General features: G+C 38.5%; 1 protein-coding gene across 3 annotated transcripts; it reads right to left on the bottom strand.

Annotated features, from left to right (window-relative positions):
* Window positions 1-4,137: 4,137 nt before the first annotated feature.
* LOC111673437 (uncharacterized) lies at window positions 4,138-20,349 on the bottom strand. 3 transcript variants are annotated; one of them, XM_087169864.1, is made up of 17 exons: window positions 20,055-20,349; window positions 15,512-15,579; window positions 13,252-13,360; window positions 12,981-13,096; window positions 11,817-12,194; window positions 11,675-11,728; window positions 11,374-11,445; window positions 10,573-10,721; window positions 10,184-10,234; window positions 9,954-9,992; window positions 9,285-9,479; window positions 8,999-9,136; window positions 8,649-8,745; window positions 8,399-8,514; window positions 8,093-8,266; window positions 7,560-7,649; window positions 4,138-7,298 (listed from the first exon to the last, which is right to left on the bottom strand). In XM_087169864.1, exons 3-17 carry the CDS (start codon window positions 13,356-13,358, stop codon window positions 7,182-7,184), a joined length of 1,893 nt encoding a protein of 630 aa, XP_087025990.1. In that variant the 5' UTR covers window positions 13,359-13,360; window positions 15,512-15,579; window positions 20,055-20,349; the 3' UTR covers window positions 4,138-7,181. The 3 variants fall into 3 exon arrangements, with proteins under 3 accessions (XP_087025990.1, XP_023286967.1, XP_023286969.1); XM_023431199.2 differs by lacking the exon at window positions 15,512-15,579; XM_023431201.2 differs by lacking the exons at window positions 15,512-15,579; window positions 20,055-20,349 and adding an exon at window positions 14,596-14,696.

Consider the following 20,349-nt stretch of genomic DNA (forward strand, 5'->3'; position numbering starts at 1 on the left):
CCTTACTATACTATGTCCTCTTTATGCCTTACTATATTATGTCGTTTTTATGACTTTTTATGCCTTACTATACTATGTCCTTTTTATGACTTTTTATGCCTTACTAAACTATGTCGTTTTTATGACTTTTTATGCCTTACTATACTATGTCGTTTTTATGACTTTTTATGACTTACTATACTATGACTTTTTTATGACTTTTCATTCCTTATTATACTATGAAGTTTTTATGACTTTTTATGCCTTACTATAGTATGACATTTTAAGCCTTACTATACTACGTCATTTTTATGACTTTTTATGCCTTATTATACTATGACGTTTTTTGAGGTTTTTATGCCTTACTATACTATGTCGTTTTTATGACTTTTTATGCCTTACTATACTTTGTCGTTTTTATGACATTTTATGCCATACTTTACTATGTCGTTTTTATGACTTTTTATGCCTTACTATAGTGTGACATTTTAAGCCTTACTATACTACGTCATTTTAATGACTTTTTATTCCTTATTATACTATGAAGTTTTTATGACTTTTTATGCCATACTATACTATGACCTTTTATGCATACTATACTATGACTTTTTTTGCCTTACTATACTATGTCCTTTTTATGACTTTTTATGCCTTACTATACTATGTCCTTTTTATGACTTTTTATGCCTTACTAAACTATGTCGTTTTTATGACTTTTTATGCCTTACTATACTATGTCGTTTTCATGACTTTTTTTGCCTTACTATACTATGTCCTCTTTATGCCTTACTATATTATGTTGTTTTTATGACTTTTTATGCCTTACTATATAATGACATTTTAAGCCTTACTATACTACGTCATTTTAATGACTTTTTACTCCTTATTATACTATGAAGTTTTTATGACTCTTTATGCCATACTATACTATGACATTTTTTGAGGTTTTTATGCCTTACTATACTATGTCGTTTTTATGACTTTTTATGCCTTACTATACTATGACCTTTTATGAATACTATACTATGACTTTTTATGCCTTACTATACTTTGTCGTTTTTATGACATTTTATGCCATACTGTACTATGACATTTTTTGAGGCTTAATATACTATAACATTTTCTGAGGTTTTTATGCCATACAATGCTGTGACTTTTTATGCCTTATTATAGTATGACATTTAAAACCTTACTATACTATGCCTTATTATAGTATGACTTTTTATGCTTTACTATACTATGACGTTTTCTGAGGTTTTTATGCCATACTATACTGTGACATTTTAAGCCTTAATATACTATAACATTTTTTTAAGTTTTTATCCCCTCTATACTATGACGTTTTTATGACATTTTTATGCCTTACTATACTATGACTTTTTATGCCTTACTATACTATGTCGTTTTTATGACTTTTATGCCTCACTATACTATTTCGTTTTTATGACTTTTTATGCCTTATTATACTATGACGTTTTTAAGCCTTAATATACTATGACATTTTTTGAGGTTTTTATGCCTTACTATACTATGTCGTTTTTATGACTTTTTATGCCTCACTATACTATTTCGTTTTTATGACTTTTTATGCCTTATTATACTATGACGTTTTTAAGCCTTAATATACTATGACGTTTTCTGAGGTTTTTATGCCATACTATACTGTGACTTTTTATGCCTTATTATAGTATGACATTTAAAACCTTACTATACTATGACTTTTTATGACTTTTTATGCCTTACTATACTATGACGTTTTTATGACTTTTTATGCCTTACTATACTATGACATTTTCTGAGGTTTTAATGCCATACTATGCTGTGACTTTTTATGACTTTTCATGCCTTACTATACTATGACGTTTTCTGAGGTTTTTATGCCATACTATACTGTGACTTTTTATGCCTTATTATAGTATGACATTTAAAACCTTACTATACTATGACGTTTTTATGACTTTTTATGCCTTACTATACTATGACGTTTTCTGAGGTTTTTATGCCATACTATACTGTGACATTTTAAGCCTTAATATACTATAACATTTTTTTAGGTTTTATCCCCTCTATACTACGACGTTTTTATGACATTTTTATACCTTACTATACTATGACGTTTTTATGATTATTTTATTTCTTACTATACTATTTCGTTTTTTATGACTTTTTATGCCTTACTATACTATGTCGTTTTTATGACTTTTTTTGCCTTACTATACTGTCCTTTTTATGACTTTTTATGCCTTACTGTACTATGTCGTTTTTATGACATACTATAATATGACGTTTTTATGACATTTAATGCCGTACTATACTATGACGTTTTTATGACATTTTAACCATTTTTATACATGACCTTTTTTTGCCTTAATACATTGTAATGTTTTTGTGTCTTAGTATACTATGACATTTTTATAAAATTTTTGGCTTACTGTTCTATGACTTTTTTTGACATTTTTTGGCTTACTATACAATGATGTTTTTTTAGGTTTTAACCCATTTATACCGGATTCTGTGTAGTGCAACATTGCCCCTCCCGCCGGTTACTGCGTAGCGCAGCATTGAGTCTCCTGTCGGCTGCTGCGTAGCGCAGCATTGTTGATTCCTCATCATTTTCATGATATATTTATACATATTTTACATATTTATATGCTGCATGCATCCAAATTAATTCTAATGTTGCTCCATATCAGCTGACTGATATATATTATTTACAAAATAAATTTAAAAAAATCATTGCGGATTCAAAATAAAAATAAGAAATGTAAAAAAAAAAGTTGCATGTTGTCAAACTATCCTCTCTTTTGACAGATATTTAACTCAGAAAATCAACACACACAGTGAATCAACCACAGTGATAGAAAACTCCGAATGTAACGGAACCATCAACCCCAACAACACAGGACGAATGATCATGAACAATAGCTGGTAACTTCGTAGCTTGGAGTTTAAATCTAGCAGGAGGGCCAATGTTCCTCTGCATTTTGAGTTTGGACAGCTACGTGGCAGTCTGCCACCCGCTGGTATTCCTCCAGCACAAGGATCCCAAGCTGAGGCCGTCACTGTGCCTGATGGTGAATGCTGTAACTCCTTCTTGTTGCTATCTGATGAAAGTCTCCAGGGTGTTCAAGTGGACAGTGGTATCTGTGGTCCTAAGTAGTGCCACAGCGATCATATCAGCCTGCAGCATCCTCAGGTCCCTCCGCAAAGGCCCCAGCAAGAAGGAAGTTCATCCAGTGAAAAAACGAGCTTTCAGGATAGTGCTCACTTCATTTGTGCTGGTCAACATCTACTACCTGCCCTCATTCACAGAATACCTGCTGAGGCAGTTTGCTCCCTGTCATAGTCCCTTCTCTGCCCTCACCTGTGTGACCTACACAGCTCTCTCCATGATCTGTTTTGTTCAGCCTCTGTGTTATCTCACATGCACCAAGCAGCTGCCCAAGATGAGATGTCACAGCGGCTCTACAGAGCCAAAAGCTGTGGCTACAGTTTAGAGCAGCCTGACCTTCATGACATGTACAACATAGCCAAATGTAATAAAAGAGCTGGATTCTAATCTGGATGGGGGATGGAAATACACTCACGTCTCATATTAAAATTACATGATGTTGTCAATTTATAGTGCACACAGATGATTTTAATTACATCGAGAACACTGAAAAGTAAAAATAAAAAAATGAAGGGGTAGTTAAAGTGGAAGATTTTCATTTAAATAAGTATCTTTTAAATCACTATCGCTAAATGAGGTAATGCAATCATAACTGAGCCTATGTCTGGTATGACTCACCTGCAAATCACAAGGAACTGGAGTCAGTAACACAAAGATAGTGCCAGGAGTGTGGTTCAAAAACAAACGTGCAATTACCATTCATGGCCATAGTGGTCGCCAAAGCTATCGGAACAGATCACTGAGATTGCTACTTCAAATTGAAACTTCTGGATATCTTTATATGTATCTTTGATTCTTAAATATGGGAAACTGGATGATATTTTGTGATAAAAACAATATATTAAAGAAACTAAGATTAAACATGAATCATGGTCCAGAACAAGCACCCAGATTTTGATTATTTAGAAATGTAGTAGTTTTTAACTATACTGTCATAGTGTTCACTGTACACTGAAAATAGGACTCATAAAACAAGAAACACAAGAAATATTTAACAATGTTTTATTTAATAAATCATATAAACATCAAAGTTTGGCTTGCAAATAGGCATTGATACTCAGGAGGTATCTGACAAATGACAGTTTAATTAAAGGAAAAAACAATTGTCAGTACTAGCAATAAACTTCTTAAAAATATCACTTGTCACTTGGGTTTTTTTTTTTTTTTAAATTGAGAACAATTACCCATATATCATTAGAACTGTGTGGAGAAGATTGATCTAAATGACTCCGATTAACATTAGCATTTTTCTCCACATTGTTCATATGGCTTTACACACAAGAATTACATTGTTTGCATTGTGTGTTAGGAAAGAGCACATGTACACAAAGATGCTGCACAGGCTGTTCAACAGCTTTAAAATATGATGATACATTTTTTTTTAGCTAATATAATTGAAAGAAAAATCTTTAAAAAAATGTTTAAATCACATTATATATTGTATTGTGTATAATAATGCACATTTGAAATGATATGCATCTCAACAGCCAATTAATATTAAATTTAATGTATTAAGTAAAAGTGCTTCAACCAGGAGGAAGTCCTACAGATTTTTAAGCAAATCATGATTCATGGTCATACATAATCAAGATATTCAAGCAGTAATTGTAAATAAAAACAATAAAACTGTACAGAAATCCTTGTATGAAATACAATCACCAATTTAAATACAAAACACAATGCACTACAATGATTAATTCATGTTACCAGCACAAATCATATCAAAATGTTTTTGTCCACTCTTCAAAGAAAAGTTAAAAATACCACCAATGTACACTCAGTTGGAAGTTTACTTGGCACACCTAGCTGAAACTGATGCAGTCTAATACAACAGTCCTGCAATAAATCCTCCTTCATGAAGGTCAGAATGTTCAGTTTTGTTTCAGAGGGGCTGATTGTTCATTTTGGAGGATGTAGTCTCTGATGCAGTGTAATTGTATTGGGTTAAAATACCAGGTTTTCATTTTATCAACAAATTCTATATCAATGAGGGCAGGCTAAATAACAGAACAGCTCAACGCCTCTCTGTACAATGCACTACTGTTTAACAACCTCTGAAATGATCACACGGTTGAATCAACAGCTCTGAAACAAAACTGAACATTATAAACTTCACGAAGGAGGATCTATTGCAGGGCTGTTGGGTTAGACCAGGTGTAAATGCCAACTGAGTGTATATCCTACATAAAATACTGTAACTAATATATAATTCCTGATACTGGGTTGTAATTCCCCATGTAATGATCCAAATGACAATTATTTGGACTCGTCCTCTATCATCCATCTCTCTTTTCTACACCTCCTTTTAAGAAATGAGTGAGAAATGATGGATTTTACCTGGATTCACCTCTAGTGCACTTCATAAGAAGAACTGTCTAATATTTTCTCCACCAAACAACAACAAAGAATACATGAGTAATGACTGAATGACAATGACGTACACACTCTCATGTGCAGTTGTGTCATTACGTGAGCAGATATTTTAAATGGTAGACTGATGATTGTACACGTGTCTAGCATGTTGGAAAGTAATTAAACAGTCTTGACAAGCCGATCCTACAAAACAGACATAACACATGAATTAAAAAATTCATATTCTCATTTTACAAATAAATAACACTTTTTCTTTCCTGGTTGAGAAGCTCATACAAAATGCAAAAGTATTATGTACAAGAAAGCAGAAAGACAGACATCATGGAATCAACATGACGCCTTTCGAAGAGGTTTTCAAGTATTCAAGTACTAGTAATAAAATCAAAACTGATGAGTCCAAACTGGCTAAAAGAGAAAACAAATGAAATTTTACCAAGCTGCATATTTTCCTTTCTGTAGGATCATTACATTTAACTTGCCAATAAGAAACAAAACTGATTAAAAACATTCACTGCTGCCTCCTGTATAAATAATCAGCAACATCTATAAATCAGAAGAAAGATGAAAGATGACGCTGTTTCAGCCAGTTCAGGTAACAGGCAACTGACTGGGAACTTTATTAACCAGATCTTAAAATTGTAAAAAATATTAAATATTGAGGTTAGAGCTGCAACGATTAGTTGATTAGTTCATCAACAGGAAATTCATAGGCAACTATTCAGATAATCAAATAATCATTTTTTTTAAGCAAAAAATTTGACGGTTTCTGCTTCTCAAATGTCAAGATTTAATACTTTTCTTTGTTGTCATGAGAATAAACTGAATATCTTTGTATTTTAGACTGATGGTCGGACAAAAATAACACCTGAGGACGCCAGCTAGGGCTCTGGGATATTTTATGGGCATTTTAACTATTTTTTTGAAATTCTATAGACAAAATGGTTCATCTATTAATTTAGAATATAACTGGTATATTAGTCGATAATGAAAATAATTGTTAATTACAGCTCTAATTGAAATTCTTTGTGTCGAAAAATGGACAGAGAAATTTAGACAGAAGCTTTTTTAACTTCACTTGTGTGCTGTGACAGGAAGCCTTGACATGCGTGATTACAACCAGTTGCTGTTGGTTCAAATCCCAGGACCATGTGTGCAGATCTGGTCAGGAAAGTGAAAGAGAAATTCCTTCGCTCTTTCATTTGTTTGGATACCACTGACGACTGTGTTTAACACTCTGCAGCTTCTCATTGGCAAAATGTGAAGAAATGTGTTTTACCCGGTGGGACTGTGCGCTGTACAGATGTGAAGCAGGAAATACCTTATAAATAGCAATAATAATTAAAACAACAAAAAGTTTCAAAATTATTTTGTGGCACGCTCATAAGACTGAAAGCATAAAGTTTCCAGAACTCTCTGCTCCCAAATGATTTTACTAGGTAGATTTTTGGTTTTTTGAAACACTTCATTCTGTACACTTATTCAAAGCCAAGTGTGCACTTCAACTTGTGCATAAAAATACTCCGATGATTTCTGTCACTTTAACATTAAGCAGTCCAAAACACAGCAAAACCAGCTGACACACAGGAGTCAGCGCCAAACATTACACATGAACTTTCGGATGTGATGGAATGAGACGTCGCGTCGCGCTGAGTGGGTCTCATGTGGCAGCGATCTTTCCGTGCACACGGAAGCGGTAAAGACACGTGTATTTGACATGACCCCAGTTACTGAGGACACGCAGCTCCACAACTCTATAAACCTGGTCACTGGGGTCCTTCAGGAGGGTGGTGGGGGCACGGGACAAGAGAGGGAACAAGAAAATACAGAGACATAAAATTCAAGAGTGCACGCATAAAGAGAAAACAGATGTCAAAATGAGCGCATGCTGACATTCAAGACTCAACAAGAGCAAAAACACTTTATGTGACCTCACACTTTTTATATAGAACAGGAAGTAAGTGGGTCATGCTCTGTCTTTCTCTAAATATCATGGTGTCATATCATTGTCTATTTAGATTTGATCATTTGAACTTACAGGCAGCTTAAAGGTCTGCGTCGGCTCTCCGTCCTCATCGTAGGTGAATGACCCCAGCAGCGTTCCTTCTTCCGTGTCGTTTTTCATTCCCTGAGAAAGAGAGAGAAATCACAGCGTCAGACTGGTGTCTACTCGAGTCAGAAGTGACTTTACATTTCAATCACAAATATTTAGACGAAAACAAAAAGCAGTAAGCCTGGAGCCAAATTCAATATGATGCTGAAAGTCTATGAAAACTTGTCAAATTTCAATTATGCATTAATAACAACAATAAAATGCATCTGTATTCAGCAGGCAGTCAATCTTTTACAAGATGTTAGATATTAAATGATATACTCCGAGAAATAAAGGTCATAAGAACTCAAATTACAACGTTTGCTGGCAGTTGTGGTTGGAATTTTTTAAAGCTGCTTAATCTGATGTGGGTATTATTACAACCGCTCAATGTATCTGTAAATTGAACAGTTCAGGCAGCTTGGTTAGCAAAAAGGTCATGAAATGCCATACTGCATTTCTGTAACGGGAGCACTCACGTAGACTTCAAAGTCTTTGGGCGCTGAGTCGATACGGCCGGTGGGGGAGTTGTAGCGTGGCAGGTGGTCCAGCGTCACATGAGTTATTCTTATGGGGTGAGAGAGAGAGATGACAAGAGTTCCCTGGACGCCGTGGAACGCCCAACATTTCCCTGGGAGCATCACTGGGTAACCCTGGGAGGGAGGGAGGAGACGCAATCAGGAAAAATGAAACTGGGTAATAATGTTTACCTACTGAGTTGATTATGACAAAGAAAATAGTGAAGGAGGGGATGATGATGATGATGATGATGATGATGATGATACCTGGATAACAGTGCGTGGGCTTTCAGACGGATACCACAGGGGGAAACCGAACAGGGTCACACACGCTGAACGAATACGATACGTCTCCGAACACCTGGTGCTGATCACACTGGCACCTGCACACAGACACACAATGTCAAATAGGCAACAATCATTTTGAAGATTTACCAGTGGACAAATTAACTGCTGCTGTACTGCCGTTTTATTTGCTTTAATTAAACCTGCAGCACAGTATTTGTGATGTTCTGACCTTGAGTCTCCAGGGCGAAGTCGGCCATTTTGTCAGCCACGGGACGTCCAAAGTCTGTGATGCTGTCTTTGTCACCGAGCCTGAGTGCATCCTGCTCCTGATTCACATTCACACACAGCACATACCATAAGTACTGATTTGTACTGACATAAATAAACATAAAATATACACGAACACAAACACATTAAAATGAAATTGGGTCATATAAAACACATTATTCAGAAGTCTAATCCAAAAGCAATAGAGACCACCACATGACACAGGAAATCAGAGTCACAATAAAAGACATCTATGTACTGTGATTATGTTTGGGTCGTCATAGAGACCATCCACAGGGTCTCTGCACTGACCTTGATGCGGTCAGTGAGCCATTTCTCCATAGCCTGTTGCAGCTCTGGGGTTAGATGGTTCTGGACAGGGGCAGTGCTGGGGTCAGGACAGGGGGCTGGAGGAGGCACCAGCTGGATAGATGACAGTTCCTGGGCCAGCTACAAGACAGAGGCAGTCACATTATAGTCACACAGTCTCAAGGAATCAGGTCAGCCGAAGAAGATAACAAGAACAAAAGGGAGGATTAAGGCATGTCTCTGTCTTTCCTTTCAGAAAATCTTGAGTCATCTCTACCAGAACTTTTACCTTAGCATTCTGGGCCTCCAAAGCTTGGATCCTGAGGCCGAGGCTGGCAGCAGAAGAGCGGCTGTCAGTCTGATATTCCGCCATCTGTCGGCCCAGTCCGGCAACCTCCTGCTCCAGGCGCAGCCGACTGTCCGAGTCCATGACGTCTAGCCTCGCTTTCACACCGTGCATGTCCTGCTTTACTCGCTCCTGCACCTGAGAGAGAAAGATGTGGTGGTGTCAGGACGGAATGGGGGTCACAGGGAAAAGTTGAGTCCTATTTAAGTTCCTTGATATTAAATTACATGGACAGATTTATTGGGAACCACGGGCCGATGATACTTTTTACCATGGATACAATTTTTGCTCAAATTCAAAGGTTTATAAGAACATCAAACCAATTTAACTAAGGAAGTGAGATTTAAAGTATGTAACAAAAAGTTTGAAAAGATTGTTGAGTACTGGCAGTGGTGTGCACCTATGTGCTTTTAATTGAGGAATATTTATGAAATTATAAAGTTAAACAGAACAAAACACAGATGGTAATACAATCTCTGCAGTTCTCCATCACCACCACTAGATGCTACTGTAGCACAGCTTAATTTTCATCCTCACCACCGTCCTGACCTCACCAGACAGGACATTTCACAACACATTTGCTGGGGGGGGAACAGAGAGAGATTCTCTCACCTGGGAGAGAAGCTGGTCTTGCTTCAGCTGCAGCTCCGTCTGCAACCAAACACACACATCTGGGTTACAGTTGCAAAAAACAGATCAACATTATCTGCCATTTTTGTTATATTAAGCTGCCTCATATTTGATTTAAAAAAATAAAAAAAAACTGTTCTAGTGAATTTGGAAAATTCAGAACACCGCTATAAAATTTGACTTTGCAAAATTGCTGATGATCTTGTTCTTACCAAAACATGCTGCATCTTCGCTTCTACAGCAGCAGAAACAACAGCTGGATCCTGGTGGGACAAAAGGACTCGTTACTATTGAGGTCACCAACAATCTCACAGCAACAATCTCCAAATAAAAAGGTGTTTGACAGAAGAATCTCTGCATGAAACATTATAGTTGTTATTGTAGTCTTTCTTTTGTCTTCTGTCTGTTTGCAATTGCTGATTTAATGTTGTCTCAAATGTGGACTAAGGACCAGTCTAAATACAGGATGGTTCTGAATTCATCAGTAGCTAAGATGAAATCATTTGATGAGACTACGAAACGTATGCAGACACACACACACACACACACACACACACACACACAACCAGTGCCACACAGATGATCTGCAGTCGAGCCCTACCACCACAGGTGCATGATGCACGATGTTGGGTTGAGGAGGGGGGGGGGCAGGGACAACAGGTCGAGTCTTGGGTTTTGTCTGTGGCGGGGTCTTTGTGACACTCATGCGGGAGATGAAAGAGGTCAACAAGGGAAGGAGGAACCAAATACCTGGAGAAAACAGGAGGAATGGCGCCTTAAGAACAGCACTTAGAAATGCAGACACAGTCTACACAAAGCTAACATCACCTGACTCCCTCTACCTCCTAACATCAAAAGCCCCGTCATGTGAAACTTGTAATGACATTTTCAGTGACTCATTCAATCACTCTGCAACGGGATTGGGTGAGGAAAAACTGGGCACGCGAGCAGAGGCAGCCAAGCAGTGCTGCTGTGAGTCAGACGCTACCATCTATTCTAACCATCTTCCTGGGGGAAACCCCAGGTGCTACTAATGTAAGATGCATTTAGGACGGTGGGTGTGGTAGGACTTTCATTAGCGCTCTACAAAAACACATTTAAAATATAAAATATACACAAATATAAACAAAACTAGAGAGGAGCAATCAAAGCTCAAGAAATCTTGCTTTGAGTTTGTGAATGTCACGTCAAACATAGTCTGGTCATTGAATTCTCCAAAGTGATCATTAAATATTCAGGTATATTTCCTTTAAATTGTTCTTTCTGACAAAGAAACATGGAAAACAAGACTTTAACAATGAAAGCAAAGTATAACCAAACACTCCACACGTCCGAGGGGATAATGAGTTGTCTCCTGAATGTGAAAATGTGTTGAATCTGTTAAAAAGTTTATGCCACTTACATAGAAGTAGGAGGAGGAGGAGGAGAAACAGACCACAAGCTTTCTTCATGCGACTGCTGAATGACGTATTAGCTGTATGGACAGGAAGAAAAGTCGTTTTGCAGGGATTTCGAAAGCTGGAGCCAAGTCATATGCAGCGATTGTGAAAACACAGACCTACTGGCATGTGGAAGCTGTATGTATGTGAACATGTACTGTACAAATCCACTTAAAACAACCATAAGCATGAGTGTACTATACATCCTCATATGCATGCAAGTATACACAAAGACAAACTTAAACACATACAACAACAACATACCTAAAGCTGTCATTATTTTTGACTCTGCTGCCACAGCCGTCGATGAGGCAGAGTCTGCAGAAATATATGAAACAATGAGATGATGATGAGTCATGCAAAGACACATTAAAACACACACACACCAATACACTTTAGTACTCACCCTTCAAACTAAAGAAGGCACTGCTGATTCTGCTTCTGTATCCAGGACTGGGAGCCCCATTGTTACTACTCATTCTGCTGTTAGCGCTGGTGGCAACTGTGGGCTTCTTGTAAGTCCCCTCAGAGGACGAGTACCCGGAGCTGTCCACTCCGCTCTGAGTCAGCTCCTTGTGGTTGGGCCTCAGGTGTAATCCTGGCCTGCTGGAGCTGTAGAGCCCAGTGAAAGAGCTCTTCTCCGGAGGCGCTAAGGGGCAGCATGTGGGCGTCTGACTCCGGCTCGATGATGGGGTCAGGGCGGGCCGAGGGGTGGCTGTGGTGGAGACATAGGGTACGGTCCTCATGATCGGCTGAGTCTGGGTGCTCGAGGGAGGAATCAGGCCTGAGAGGCGGAAAAAGACGAGGACAGAGAGAAACAAAAATAAACAGTCAGCTGTGAATAAATACTTTTTTTTTTTTTTAAACACTAAAAGGAGTAAGACCTCCTCTCTGAAAGCAAATACATATTCTATTTTGATTTTAATGGTGTATCATTAAGCAAAGACTAGCAGGTCCAATTCTCAATTATATTATTAGACTCTTTCATCCTCTGGAAAAGGGCTGCAACAAATGATTATTTGAATTTTAATTAAACCTCAATAATCTTTTTTATTCAATTATTAATCATTTAGTCCAGTTGTTCCCAATGTGGGGTCCTGAGAAAACCCAGGGTGTCATAAGATAATTCTGATGCACTGCAAGATTTTTTCAGGCTTTTTAAGAATTTCCTCCAAACTCTGCATTTTCCTGTGAATTACAGATAACTTTACCTCTTCAAGCCTCTTAATAGTATTCAAATTAAAACAAGTAAAAAAAAAAAAAATCTTTCGTTGAACTGGTCACAACCAGCAAACGTACTGTATCCAACAAGTGACGCAGGGTTACAAATAGGTTCTGCTTTGTTAAGAGCAATCGTGGCCAAAACACACAAAATCTTCAAACTGGTCGTTTTTGCCAAACCAACAGTCCAATACTCAAAATGTACAACAGTATAAAACAGAGAAAAGCAGCTTTCAGCTCTGCTCTGCTCAAACACATGCTACATGCTATTATTATTACTTTTGTGTTGACAGGAAATGATCTCATCAGTACTCTTGAGCAGATGTTGTGATGTTGTGCTTGTTTTTACCATCAGATATGCCTTCAGTGACGGGCGTCTCGGGGCTGGGTGAACTAGCATTGCTGTCGGCTCTGCTGGAGGTACGGGAGCCAGCCTTACGGGTCCCTGCCTTTTTCTTGAAAACCCTTAAGAAAATCAACAGCACACACACACAAACACACAAAGGAGGAGAGAGGGGCATTAGAGGAAAGATGAAGATTGCTTAACATTATAGTTTGCAAATCAGACCGCTGACCAGTATCCAAGATTCAGACACATGAGCACACACACAATTACGTACTTGACAGGGTTTTCACGGTAGGATATGTTTGTCACGCTACTCGAGTCAGATTCTTCATCTGAGTTGTAGTAGCCACCGGACACCAGGCGAGAACTCCTACGGGACATGACTGAAAGACACAGAGAGAAAAACAATAAGATATTATTTATCAGTATTTTAATAAGCTCCTTAAACTGCACAAAGTCTCTGGTCAGTACATGCTGGCAGGAAGGGGTCTATACAATACCAGAAGACACACATCATGATTTCAGATATATGGAGTGAAGTCTTGCAGGTCCAGAAACTTCACCTGTCAGCCAACAGGATGCCCAACACACCATCACCAACTAGGAAGGCTAACATAAGCATAATGATAATAAATAGTTGTGGATTTTGTGTAAAATGGTTAGGAGGTGGGTCAGCAGAATAATATATTTCTGTAGCAGAGGCTAATGCTGCAACTAATGCTTACTTTTGTGATCAACTGATCTGCCGATTACTTTCTTAATTAATCGTCTGGTCTGTAAAACTTTAGAAAAACTGAAAAAGACCATCACAATGCCCTAGAGCCCAGGTGGTTCATCAAATGGTTTGTTTTGTCTGATCAACAAACCAAATAATATTCGAGCCACTATAATTGTTGCAAATTAATTTTCTTTTGATTGTTGCAGTCTGACAGAGACACTGTTTAGTAGCAACATCTAGCACACTAGTGCTAGTGGTAACAGCAGTGACAGGCTGAATTGTAGCACAAGCAACAGTGGGTAGTAATATCTTAGCATTAGAAGCAGTAGGTAAAGCAACAGTAAATGATAACATTATATGCGGTAGTAGCTGTAGATGCAGTAGCTAATAGAGTAGCAGTACCAGTAGCATCGTAAAAGCAGCACAATTAACCAAGTGTTGAAGTAATAACAGTAACAGAAACAGTGGAATCAGGAGCAGCTGCAGTAACAGTAATTATATTTTACTTTAAGCAGTTACAGTATTAGTAGTAGCTAGTAGATAGAAGTGGTACCAGGAAAGAGAGTGGCAGTGACAGTGGTGGTGGCAGTTGATAGAGTGTAGTAATAAAAGCAGTAAGTCTTTGACAGACACTCTCTTGGTTAATCTCAGCCACCTGTAATCCAACTAATCTACAGCAGCTGCCCTGCTGCTCAGACACTCACTGAGATTTACAGAGCATAAATTGAAAAAAAAACAAAAAACAAAGCACCCAAACACACAAAGCAATGCATTTGAACACACAAGCTTAACGAACAAAAGACAGACCCTGTTAGCATGCTATGGCGCAGACACATTCAGAGCACAGATGGTACAAAACAATACTACAGAGTGACAAAAACACACACAAAAGCAACATACCTGAACTGACCCAGCATTGTCAAAGTGAAGAAAAATATCACAGTTTAACAGCAGGTGATGTAGATGACGAGAGCGGAGAGAACAGCCTCATTTCATCGGCTTTATCTCGTGGTCATGTTTGTTAGAAAGTCTCCAGCAGTTTAACTTTCGGAAACTGCCATCACAAAGATTATGTAAGAGGCATCTTAAACTGAGCAATCTGATTGGTCAGAGATGTGCTCTTACAGTGCAGATAATCAGCGTAAACCACAGCTCACAAGCTTAACTACTTTTGGTGCTAAGTCCGCTGGCAAGTAATGTTTCATGTTTATACCTCTATGAAGGCATCATTTACTGGGAGATTTATCACTATGACAATGTTTCCAAAATATTTGTTATATGCTGTTTATTTTCTCTCATTGAAAATAAAATTCTTATGAAGTCTGCCAAGCACCGCTTTGCCCAAAATTACAGTAAACGTAATGTGGTTTCAGCCTGAAGACAACAGGTGCTTCTAACTAATCAATGTTTGTGTTACTATAAGATCCTGTCTTACTGAATGCCACCGATCACTTCAATTTTCACCTTACATCTGACTTCCATGTGAGAACAAACAGGTGAAGAAAAAAAAAGACGAGAAATTGATTTGAAGTACTTTCCAATGTGTTGGCTGGCGAGGGCGCATGTCATGACATTGTGACATCAAGGAGCACACACAGATTCATCACCAGGAAGAAATGTAACATTTCATTTCTTTAGTTCTTCAGTTATGCAACGAGAGTTACTAGACAAAAGTGGACATTGAAGGTAAGATTTTAGAAAGTGGTAGGATTTTATAAATGATTAGTCTATTCACCGCATGGGTTAAGTGAGTTAATCCGTTCTATGACAACAACAACCTCCGCTAAAGTCTCCACACATCAGAAAGTGCACCAACCTTTAGCTTCTGCTCTGTGATCCGGTCTTGTAACTTTACAGTATATCCTGAATCCTCCTGTGCCTGGTCTTGCATGAAAAAAATACTTGCAGTTTGTAACCCGGTGAAAGTTTGAATTAGTCTTCCGATGTAGTTGGCCAGGGACAGGACTACAGTGGTGTAGTTACTAATTAATGCGACTGAAAAGTGCAGCAGGAGATGACAGAAAGGGAAGCTGTGGCTGTATGTACTCAACAGACAGGAAGTTGGCGTGACAGCAGACATGCACATAGAAACCTCCCCTCGTAAAAAGGGCGTGAGGTCTTCATATTTAGAAATTTGTAAGTTTTCTTACATGTGCACAGGTCAGATGTTTTCCCACTAAGGCTTTCCTCAGTTAACATGTTCAACATTACTACGTTAATTCTCTACATCTTATTCTTTCATTTTATCTTCCACCTCGGGCTGTGCGCAACCTACTGTCAGAGTTAAATGATTTTTAGTTTGGGGCTGACAGACTGAGAAGAGTATAAACAGGCAATAATAGCAACGACACAAATGATTGCGCATAACAGCAGCCCATGGCTCTGGTTGCCCATGCCAGCAGACAAGCCTTCTCTGTTTACTGCAAATATGAACAACACACAGTCATACTGAAACTGGTGTATCTGCAGCAGCTGAAGACAATTTCCAAAGCTTTACATTACAGTTGTGTCTGCATTTAATTAATGTTTACATTATGCTGCACTGGAGCAGTAATAAGAGTTATGTTAGCAGCTAGCTCTCTGCTGTCAGTCTGTTGTAATCTTCACTTTCGTGTCTATCCAATCATTAGACTGTGCATGTAAATGGGTTCTCGCATTTCAATTTGCATATTAGCCTCTGACACTCGTATCCTAGGAGATTTTCAATATAGGCCATGGTAGAATTATCTTAAATTGCTTGATAAATGAAATTACAGGCAGCCGATATCAAGAAAGCTCACTCACGGATTTAACTATCTCTCTTTTCTTGGGACAAGGATTAAAAAAAGAGGATGTGGCTACTGAACTGTGGACACAGAGATGTTTATCACTGCTATCAGACACAACCCTGACATCCTATAGATAGCTTTTTTTTTTTTTTTTTTTTTAAACTGAGAACATTTGACAACATGCTTTGAAACCACTTTGTAGACCCTGTTATTAGTAAAAAACAAACAAACAGCAACAAGGACCACAAATATTTTGACTCCACAGCAACAACAGCCAGTATCTGTGACTAAGCAAACAAACGCCTCCCTTTCACACTATTACAGTAGCATTTCTTTCCTCATAGCACGTCAAGAGGCTTTAGCTAAGAGCGTAGAGAAGGGAACAGTTTGCACTTTAATTCCCTCAAATCCTCCCTTCCACTTTAAATGGCATTTCAGTGAAGCCTAGCGCAGCACTTTTCCCCCTCCTGAACATACCAACCCCCACCTTATTCAAGCAGAGGACACCCATGCACAAAGCTATCTCTCCTCCTTTGCTTTCCTTGACAATTATTCCCACTGAAAGACTGTAGAAATATCTGATAGCACCACACACATTCTTCTATAGCTGTGCCTTCTACATTTCTAGCTAATAATCCTATCCACTTAATCTTAAAAAAAAAAAAAAAAAAAAAAACTACATCTTACAATTGCCCATTCATACTATAAATTTGGAAAGCGGGTTTTGCCTTGGAATAGGTTGCAAGATCATTTTAAGCCTTTCAATTTCAAGAGCCTTGTTGTTCCACTGAAGGCTGAGAAAGCATGTTTAGCCTTGGCCATTATGGCATTGCACTATCCTATGTATTCTTGAGGTATGATCTCCCCATGTGAATCTGAGTGGCCTGTACAGCCACGAATAGGCAAATCTCTGCAAGATGGGAACATCCCCCAATAGATAGAAGGAAACCTCCTTCTGATCCTGTGGGAATCATGTGCAGGAAGAGACAGAAAAGTGCTGTTCATTCAGCACAGGAAGCACTAACCCTCTAGAATCTCATCTGAACCGTCATGTGACATCTTACCAGCCCCAACCCTGAATGACAGCAGAAGAGAAGCACATCACATCTGGCACAAGCTTTGCGTGTCAGGTATTGTCAGTGATCTGCCCACAGGATGTGAATTAGAAGCAAAACTCGAGAGTGAAACATGTCTCCTGAACAGCAGTGAGGTGCCTTAGTTATCCCTTTGGTATCTCACATCCTCTTAACCTCCATTTATGGGAAATGAGTTATTATATAAACAAATACAAGTGAAATTCTTTTGGCTGTATCCGGGTGACTCCATAGCGGTAAGCAGCGGTAAACACACATACACAGGCAAATGTAAAAGCATGTGTAAGCTAGAGCTGAAGCTTACAATTATTTTCATGAACAATCAATCTGTCAATTATTTGTTTGTGTATCGCAGAGTGCAATAAGACAAAGATGTCCCAACAATCAGTACAAAAAAACCCCAAAAAACAACTATGTAAAATCAGAGAAAAGCAGTAAATCCTCACATCGGAGAAGTTGGGACCATCACATTTAGGTTATTATGGCTTCCAAAACTCATCAAATGAATGATCAAAATAGTTGAGTAATTTTCTGTTGATCGACCAATCAAGTAATCAGCTAATCGCTTCAGCTGTAGTGCGAGCCCGATAAGCTGCTCGCAGTGATCTAAACTGGATCAAACTCTGAGGGAGCAGAGATTGGGATGTAGTGGTGGTGTTTGCTAAGGGCGGGGCGGGGCAGGGCAGGGCAGGGCGGGGAGCTGTATCAGGTCCAGTATCCTGACCACTGACACTGGCAGAGCACAGACAAAGACGGAAAATGACATGGGAGCATAAGAGCAGAGTGGTAATGAGAGAAATAGCTAGAGCAGATAGACTGTGACAAAAGGCACTGGGAGGGTGCAGAGAAAGGTAGAGAAAGACAGCGGGTAGCACAACAAAGATCAAAGCCTGAATGGTGGACAAAGGGATAAAATGACAAAGGGGAGGAAAGATGACACAGGAATGTGTGTGAGATATTTTAGTGTGAAAATGTGTGTATAACACTGTTGCGGGTTTAAAAGCCAGCAAGGGAGTTTGACTTTTCCAGTGAGTAGAAAAAAAAAGGCAGAAAAAGAGGGAGAGAAAAAAAGTGCAGGAATGAAAGGGGGGAAAATAAAAAATGAAACCAGTGGGAAGGAGCGGGCAAAGAAAGGAATGCCACCGAGAATCAGTCTTCATCAAACCAAAACTAACTGGCAAACGATCTAATACTGTGGCTAACTTTAGGACAGTGCCTGTGTAATATGACTCAGACATAAAGAGCGGCTGAGTCATCTGTGGGCTCTGGCTTTAGATAAATTACCCCAAAGCCTTTGTAAAGTAGAGGGGGAAAACACTAACTACACTCATTTAAGCTAAGCAGCTACCTAATAGGGTCTGTATCAACATGAACCAGATGCTTGCATTGCGTTCACAGTCTCTGTTTCTTCTTCTCTATTCCTTCAATGCCTTCCTGCATGTTAGCTTTCAGTTAGGCTTAAAGTAGTGCTGGGGAATATGACCAAGACTGATATCCTCTGGAGCAAAGTTGTGCCTGAAGATCTCAGACAGGCAAAATGTAATGCTCCATTGTAAATCTTTAAATAATCAAATGAAACTCATATCAAACAATATGGAAATTAATACAAATGAAAATTTGCTTATAAGCTAACACTGGCACAGTAATCCACAACAAGCAAATAAAATAACTTAATAAAGACAAACTAACTTGTGCTGTTAAATACTTATTTCCCACAAACTTGCTGTACTGAAAATGAGAAGCCATAAACCCTCAAACAATCCAATCCTACGTTTAGCTACACTTCACTTTTTCAGGAAACACCCTCTGAAGCCCCAAGATGACCCCTGATTTGGGATCTCATTACAAAGGAATAATTGTCCATTGTAGTTTAGCTACTACCCTGGTTTCTCCTTGCAGTGAATCTTCACTAGTTACAAGATGATGACGTTAATACTACATGCTCTAATGACACAGCATGGTCTTGTTTTGCTCTCACAAACATTATAACATAGTTCGTGCAGTAAAAATAAAAATGAAAATAATCTTAAGTACTGTTATAGGAAGAAACATCACAACAATTAATATTTGTTTTGTTACATAAATGAACGCTAGCTGCACAATGATCCGGCTGGTTAACCACTTCTTAGTCAAACTTGTTTAAAGTAGTTGTTTACAAACCTAGTTTTGAAAATATACAAAAACCCGTCTACACAATACACTTAACGTTAATGCCTCCATTAACTGGTAATTGGTGTATTTAACATTAATTTTTAACATTTAAGCAGCAGAGATATCGGGTATGTTTTAAAAGTATTGCTGAAATGAAACTAGCTAGGCTACATAAACAAATTAACGGTAGTCCATCAACGCAGCAATTAGCAGACAACAGCATCCTAAAGTCTAACATGAAGCTACTGGACAACGACACACGAAAAGTCAGCGTTTTTTCTACGTAACGCCATGTGACCCTTACTGAACATAAACTGGACTCGTCCACTCAGTGTCCTTAACTTACCTCTTTATGTTGTGAGGTCTGTCGCAGTTGAACAAAAACACCACGCCAACAGCCGGGCGGTACAACTAACTGTCAAATTCTCAGCCAGGAAACGATAATCTTCTCTTCAGCCCGCACGACCACCAAGAGCCGAGCAATTTAAAGAGACATCTCGCCTCCGTTCAACTCTGACAAAGTCCCAAAACAGCAATTTAATTATTGATGAATTTCCATAAGTTAAGTATGGAGCTGGATGGCATGACAGTAAGCTGAGGTACCGAGACAGACGGACGCTCGTCGTGACAGCTCGGAGGTT

The sequence above is a fragment of the Seriola lalandi genome, unplaced genomic scaffold (genome assembly GCF_002814215.2).
Source record: "Seriola lalandi dorsalis isolate HSWRI2012SDOR001 ecotype SW California unplaced genomic scaffold, Sedor1 jcf7180002054918, whole genome shotgun sequence".
Lineage (NCBI taxonomy): Eukaryota > Metazoa > Chordata > Actinopteri > Carangiformes > Carangidae > Seriola > Seriola lalandi.

Coding starts and splice junctions, on each gene's coding strand:
- LOC111673437 (XM_023431199.2), bottom strand. CDS start 13,358: ATGTCCCGTAGGAGTTCTCGCCTGGTGTCCGGTGGCTACTACAACTCA. Junction 9,480..9,953: donor AAGACCAGCTTCTCTCCCAG/GTGAGAGAATCT, acceptor TTTCTCTCTCAG/GTGCAGGAGCGAGTAAAGCA. Junction 8,746..8,998: donor GGCTCACTGACCGCATCAAG/GTCAGTGCAGAG, acceptor AATGTGAATCAG/GAGCAGGATGCACTCAGGCT.